The sequence below is a fragment of the Arachis hypogaea genome, chromosome 16 (assembly GCF_003086295.3).
Source record: "Arachis hypogaea cultivar Tifrunner chromosome 16, arahy.Tifrunner.gnm2.J5K5, whole genome shotgun sequence".
NCBI classification, from domain to species: Eukaryota; Viridiplantae; Streptophyta; class Magnoliopsida; order Fabales; family Fabaceae; genus Arachis; species Arachis hypogaea.
Genome location: NC_092051.1, coordinates 29442471 through 29450165, shown reverse-complemented (window position 1 = coordinate 29450165; position 7695 = coordinate 29442471). Strand labels below are relative to the sequence as shown.

The 7695-nt window shown below is 36.0% G+C and overlaps 1 protein-coding gene across 2 annotated transcripts; it reads right to left on the bottom strand.

The window, feature by feature from the left end:
* Positions 1 to 208: 208 nt before the first annotated feature.
* On the bottom strand, positions 209 to 6639 carry LOC112758819 (receptor-like serine/threonine-protein kinase ALE2). 2 transcript variants are annotated; one of them, XM_025807595.3, is made up of 8 exons: positions 6040 to 6639; positions 4407 to 4541; positions 4226 to 4324; positions 3144 to 3512; positions 2787 to 3056; positions 1754 to 2143; positions 1408 to 1648; positions 209 to 1144 (listed from the first exon to the last, which is right to left on the bottom strand). In XM_025807595.3, exons 1-8 carry the CDS (start codon positions 6224 to 6226, stop codon positions 433 to 435), a joined length of 2403 nt encoding a protein of 800 aa, XP_025663380.1. In that variant the 5' UTR covers positions 6227 to 6639; the 3' UTR covers positions 209 to 432. The 2 variants fall into 2 exon arrangements, with proteins under 2 accessions (XP_025663380.1, XP_025663381.1); XM_025807596.3 differs by lacking the exon at positions 4226 to 4324 and having other exon boundaries at positions 6040 to 6528.
* Positions 6640 to 7695: the final 1056 nt, after the last annotated feature.

Genomic DNA, 7695 nt, shown 5'->3' with positions numbered 1-7695 from the left:
GAATTTATCAAACCAATTAGTGCACTTTTAATATAAGTTTCATTAAAATTAGAATTTCATGTAAAGAAACTTTTTCAGGCTATTGAGTCCCATACTATTATTACATGTTTCCTTTCCAAATAAGAAAATATTGGATAATTAATTTTGATTATAAGGAACATTCTGGATAACAGGTATGGAACGGAACTGCGAGACAGAATGCAAGGCATTTTTACAACATTGCTCGGGTTACATTTTCTCCTTGTATAATGAATCAATATTTCAAAATTAGCCAATATTCTGTATCTCTCCAACCTTAACATGAAAAAAAAATGCAGAAATTTGAGACACCTACACTAAATCAGTCACTCAATCAATAGTTCTGATCCCTTTAGGAAACTGTACATTTCAGAAACACGGTAAAAGAAAAGAAAAAAAACCTCAATCATTAAATTAAGCCCAGTAACCATCGTTCCAATGGTGCTTGGAAGAAGGTCCCCCATGTTCACTCCGGCTTCCTGTAAATCTATGCAATGATAACTTACTTCGGACTGTTCTCAACGGACCTGATCTGTTCCCATGCTTAATCGGTAAAGACATCTCATCTCCGATCAAGCTTGAAGTCGAAAACGGTCTGTTTTCCATATCATCAAGTGGACCAGAACTGTACTCCATGGTGATGAAAGATGATGCTTGCCCATAAGTTAATCGAGGGGTTAACCCTCCGGCATTCCACCAACTGCTATCGGAAGGGGCGAGATCGCCTCTGAAATCAGAATCCTGTACGGAGGAGTCCTTCTGACTGCAGTAATCTCCGCAAGTCTCGTCTGCATCATTGTATATTAACTTAAGAGCCTGCACGACTTCACCCATGAAGGGTCTCTGTGTGACCTCTGGGTGAACGCACATGGAGGCGATAGCAGCAACCTTTGCCATGTCATCAAAGTCGTAACTTCCAGCCAAAGATGGATCCACTAGCTGTTCTAAACCTTCCCTGCTCGCCAACAATGGTCTTGCCCAAGTTACTAGATTCTCCTGTCCCTGAGGTTGAGACATGTCCACTGGCTTTCTGCCAGTAAGAAGTTCAAGCAGCACAACACCATAACTATAAACATCACTTTTAACGAGTAAATGACCTGTCATCGCATATTCTGGGGCAACGTACCTGCAAATGATGGACAGAAATCAGAACATTTTGTTCATTCAACTAACAAAATTCATAATAAATTGATGAAAGGTAGTCAATAGTGGACTAGTATCCAAACTTTACAAAACATATATATTGATAGTTACTGAACAAGTCGCATACAGGAAGAAAATATATATATATATATATATATATATATATATTAAACCATTTTGTACTTTCTCAACAAAGCTTAAGAAAGTAATAATCAAAATGCCACAAACATTTTATATTACACTTACCCAAAAGTTCCCATCACCCTTGTAGAAATATGCTGACTTCCTTCAGTTGCTTCTCGTGCCAATCCAAAATCAGAAACCTTCGGGGTAAAGTCATCTTCTAGTAGCACATTGCTAGCTTTAAAATCTCGATGAATTACACGAGGATTAGAATCCTCATGAAGATATGCCAAACCTCTTGCTGCTCCAAGTGCAATTTTCATTCGTGCTTCCCAATCTAGAGGTCCCTTTTTCTTGTCAACACCTGCAGCATCATTGACAAGCATGAAAATAGTTCATTTAACAGATGACAAGACAATATAAATTGAACTCAAGCTGCATGACTAGAGCTTTTTTTATTGTATGTTACCATGCAAATGTGACTCAACACTGCCATTGTGAACAAGCTCATACACCAAGCAACGTCGGCGCCCTTCGATACATATACCAAGTAGTTTAACAAGATTCCGGTGATGCAATCGGCTAAGCATTTCAACTTCTGCAATAAATTCACGATCTCCATTCTGATTATCTCTAGTCAGCAGCTTAACTGCAACTTCAGCCCCATCTTCCAATGTCCCACTGTAAACTCGTCCAAATCCTCCTTCTCCTAATACTCTCTTTGAACTAAACTTATCTGTAGCTTTCTCGAGCTCAGAAAGCGAAAATGTTCTAACAGAGAGAATGGAAGCAGCCATTGTGGACATAAGGGACACTGATGTCGAGCTTGTAATACTGCTTGACAACATAGAACCCAAGCCTGCAGTAAAAGCAGCATCAATCAATTAACATTTGCTTCTTTACAACCGACAGAATGAAGATAACCAAGAAAACATGGAAATCAATAAAATTTAGGCAAGGATAAATAACTACCATATTTGCAAGTGTTGAATACCTTAGAAAGTGGAATTTGTAAATGTAAAATGAAAATGTTCACATCACTACCCTATTTTAGCTGCAGGTTTAACTCAATGAACATCAAAAGGAAATGACACCAAAATAATCTTATTGGTCCTGCACAACAGTAGTGTGTAATTGAATGAAGATGTAAAGCTGTTAAATGAAAATCAAGTACAAGTATAAGGGGTAAACATTTAAATCGACAGATTTTAACATGTAATTCATCATTAATAATGTTAGACCTACAAAATCTTGATATCAATACACTTCAATTTTTGGAGACAGTAGAACATATAAACGTGAGACAATTGTCTTTGCCTAACAAGGCATCCTTAGGACAATAAAAGAAGGAAACTACATAAGGAACAACAATCAACCTGAGGAATGATAGTTAGGCAATATGCCAGCAGAATATTCAATAAAAGATGTTCAATTTAATAATAAATAAAGCTCCACAAAATCAAACCAAAAACAAAATTTTCAAAAGGAGTTAAAAATTATACCAGATCTCTTGTTTAGAGATGAAGTGAATGCAGGGCCTACGGCACTCGATGGCCTCCTAATCTTCTGACATTTCAAAATGATAGAAACTGCTCCAACCAAAACCAATAAAAGTACAAAGGAAGACGAAGCAATGATGATTATGGTTCGGAGATTCATTCTCTGATTCTTGTTGACAAAGTTGGCAGAGACTGGTAGACTACCAGTTACACTTTCCATAGGAGCATCCCCAGCTATGGTTCCATATGCATATGGTGGCGATGAAGAAATTCCTGAAACCAAGCGCTTCAGTCTCAAAATAGCATGATGGAACATAAATCAGTAACGTAAAATGCTATTCGAAGAAGGGAGACAACTACCTGGATAGGCAATGTACAAAACATCATAATCACCAAAAAGGCTTCTATTTAGTGGGACTTTCTTGTGCCAGAACCTCTCATATGTCAGAGCTGCAGTAGTATTGTCAAATTTCTCTCCCAATGGAACCAAGTTTATATCAACTACAGTTCTTCCCTGATTCTCACTATCAGCACTAGCACCCATTATCTTCACCTGACTCTGCTCTAAGTATGTGCCTAATGCAACTTCAATCTCTAATTCATTCATTACTGGAAAGACAGCATAAGGAGCTACACCCAGCGTGAGTCTGACTTTCATGGGAAATACACAACCACAAGGTGACCCAAAAGGTGTTGATGTGAGTGGATCCGTACAGATTTGGTCGCAACCTGCAAGCCATTTCATTAGAAATGAGTAAATATGAGACAATAAACAGCTAAGGACAAAGCAATGTTCATAAATCCATTGAATCAGAAAAAAATGTTCATTCACATATATTAATTTGAGTTTTTGATATACAACTATTTAGGACTCTTGTTTTAATTAAATCCATTATGCCATACCACTACTTCGAGAAGTTGGGAATACTTTTCACATAGCAAATCCAAAACTGAGAAGAAAGGCAAACACAGTTTCAAACTCTTCCATAAACTTTTTTTTATCATGGATTTGAAATTGAAATAGGCAATAATTTTCAAGCACCAAAGACAGATTTAAATAACATCTGTAATCACATATAAATTGAAATAAATGAAAATTTCTCCAATAACACATTTGTAATCTAGAGGGTCAAACTAAATAGATTTGAAATTTTCTTCTAGAACATTTTCTTGTTTACCTTTTTTTCCTATTTATATCATCTTACAATGCTTCACCATTAACAGCAGGATACATGGTAGGAATTAATCAGAAAATTCAGATTACTAAGCTTTAAAAGATCTACAGCATGGCTAACGTGATAAACTTAATTCACCACACGGATTCACAGAAATACGTGCAGTGAAAATGATGGCAAAAAAGAAAAGATTGTTAAGAAATAAAAATTATAAATACTCCTGTGAGCAGGAAGAATAAGAAGTAAAGATGAAGTTCCAAAATTCACCTTGGTCTTTAGAAGGGGGTGGAGCGACTGGATAAGGTTTTACGCTACGATGGTGATGATGATGATAGCGATGTTTTGGACTTGGATGCACAATAGGACCTAAACTAAGACAATATAAGCATTTAGACTGAAATCGGTCACAGAGTTGACCATCAAGTCATTGAAGAATATGATAATGTACCTTGATATGATGGAGATGGTGCAGGTACAGGTGCAGCAGGTCCAGGTGAAGTAGATGGTCCAGAAGAAGGTTTAACTAACCAAGTTTTAGCTCGTTCTGATGAGACATATGAAACACTCACAGAAACCGACTTCACTGCAGGCAAAAAACTTACACGTCAAACACAGAAAACCTGAAAAGAAATCTATAAAATTAAAAAACACTGGAAAAAAAATCCATTAATTGTAACTTGTGATATTGAAGGTTTGAAACATTTCTTTTCCAGGAAAGCAACTAGTGTGTGGATTTTCTAATTATATGGAGTGCTCGATGTGATGTGTTTTTGACCATATTGCCTGGATTTTCTTTGGCGACTAGTCAGTATTTTGCTGCATAATTTTGCTGGTTCCACTTTGATTAGGTTTTATATTCTTTTTCATCTGCACACATAAATACCTCATGGATTCATTTAGCAGAACCCATCAAAGCCATTTAAAGCAAAACTTAAGCCAATATCCAGGTATAGTTGGCAATATAGTTTTGAAATATTCCATTTATGAAGTCTTTGTTAAATTTACAGTTTGAAGACAATGCCCAACTTGCACATCTTCTATTGCAAGCATTGAAAAAGGAGATAAATTTATACTTTTATCTTTCTCACTTTCCAATTTTTCTTGACATATTTGTATGGCATGTTAACATCACATGCACTAGCAATTCTTTTTTACATTCCAGTAATAAGTGCATAACTTAATTGGACTTGGAATCTATAAAACAAAGCAGTCTCTAAGAAGGAAACTTTTGATCAGTATACAGCTTCCAATATTTAAATCCAAATCATTCAAGCTTCTTCGAGAAACCGACCATTTGATCCAGAAAAGTGTACGAGAAAGTGCATTGACCAAAATATTTGATGAAAAGTTAAGTCTGAGCTACCCCAAGAAAGCACCAACATAAGCATGATTGAACGTCCATTATAATGCTGTGTTAAAAAATTAGGTTTTCACATGAGCAGGGTAGGTTTCACACATGTAAGGAAAAGATGGAAAGGTTAGGGAGCAACACACAATGATATGTTGCAGATAGCCAGCCACATAAACACATACTTAGAGAAGAACATAAGACAGTGTTCAAGTAGTAGTTAAAATGACAACTAAATTTACCCAAAATAAGAATCAGAAATTTAACATGATTGACAACCAACCAACAAATATTCAACACCACAATTACAAAGTAGAAACTCCCCGTGAAAATTATAGCTACAAATCTACCAAACAAGTTTTTCCCAAGCCTCTAGACTGGGAATTATCCTTCCTTCATATCGACATTGTTTACCTCCATTACAAGCCGTAACAGTATAATGCCTGGCAAATTCTCTTACTGTGACAAAAAAAAAGAGAAGCTACAGAATTAATCCACACAACCGATTATGTCAAATTCCAACCACTCTATAAAGTCTGCATTTACTTGAAGAATCAAATCCCATATATCTTATCTCAATTCAGCTATAAATGAAGCACACCGACAAAAACAGTTACATCACACTCAAACAGTCATCAAGCAATGCTTCCTCCAGCTAAGCAGAAGAACAACAACCAAAATTCGAAACAACACAGTGAAGCAAAGAAGAAAGTTTGAGGGGAGAAAAAATTACCTGAGCAAGATAGTAGCAAGTTGAGAAGAACGAGGAGGAAGAAAACTGACGCCGGCATTCTCTCTCGGCGAACTCGAAAGCGGTGAGAAGCATCGTCAGGAGAAGAAAGCAGCAGAATTCCGGCGAGACGGCCGGCGGCGATCATGGTGGACGCCGCAGCAGCAAGCAGAGCCAGAAGGAAGAGCATGCATAGCTCAGAATTGCAAGCAAATGAAAACCCTAGAAGAGAGAGACATCGAAGAATAAGGCAATGGAGACGGTCGCATCTCCGGATCCAAGAAATGCGGGAGAAGATCTAGCCAAGAATTGGACACGCGTGAAGATTGAATCCGTTCGAACCTAGAGAGAGAGAAAACGATATAGAGAGAGAGGGTTTGTTGAGAGAAGGAGTGAAAGAAAGGAAGAAAGAAGAAGAGAATGGTGGGAGTTGAGAAGACTTAAATGCTGTGAGAGAGAGTGAGAGTGTGAGTGAGTGAGTGAGTTGAGGACACTGTGATGCGTTAAGATTTTGTGTTTTAGAGCTACGTCGATGCTTCATCATCACCATCGTTGGGGTGTTGTTTTTTCTCTCACGCGACGCGTGGGAGCGTATGGTGAACGGGTTAATAGAAACGGCAGCGTGGGGAGTCGTTTCGTGGAGAAAAAGGGGTTTTGGATTTGCCCCCATCGTTTCGCGAAAAGTGAAAAAGTGAAAACTGGAAACGCGGCCAACATATGGTAATGGTGGGGCTATACGCCTATGTCCCTGTCCCAATATTAAAATTGTTGTAATATTTTCCGTTATGTTTAAATTTTGTTTGTTACTGCTTTTTCAGTTGGAAAGAAAAAATAAAATAAGGGGAAGGTAGGTGAAGTCAAAGAAAGGTTAAGATATTTGATGAATTTATTTATATATCTATATAATATTAATATTAATGCATAGAACTATAGATAACACACAAATACATTGTCTCGCAATTTGTATTGTCTTTTTTCTTTTCATGAATTTAATTTTTTAATTTTCATATATTGTCGTAAAAAAATTATACAAATAACTAATTGTCTATTATCATACTCAAAAAGTAATTATAAAATTATTTATATTAATATTTTATTAAAATTATTTTTTTTAATATATAACAAATATAATAACCAGTGTCATCTACAGAATAAAATTAAAATTAAAATTTTAATTTATTTTGTTAAAATTAATACAATAATTATTGTTAGAAATAAAAGAGTAATATGAAAAAAGTGTTTTTGTGTATTATTCAGAATATGATTAATGATACAATATACATTGATATATTTAGTTGCTAAAAGAATCAAAGCAATAACACTGTAATATCCTATAACAAATATGCTAAATAAGGAAAAGTATATGGAACCAACTAATAATCAGCTAAGAATGGAACAACATAATTAATTATAATTAATTTAATTTTATTAATTTATAATTTCATTTGTTTTTTAAATTATTGTTGACAACCTGCAAAATATGAGGGAAGATACGATACTCAGGGGAGAGAATCACGGAAACATAGCATTCAGTTTGAACACCCTGGGTTACCCTTTTCAACTAGCGCCGTCATTCTTTTTCTCTCCCCCAAGAAGCATAGCCGCCTACTTCCTCCACCGTCTTTACCCAATCACTCAAGTTGTGTCGCCGGTGTTATT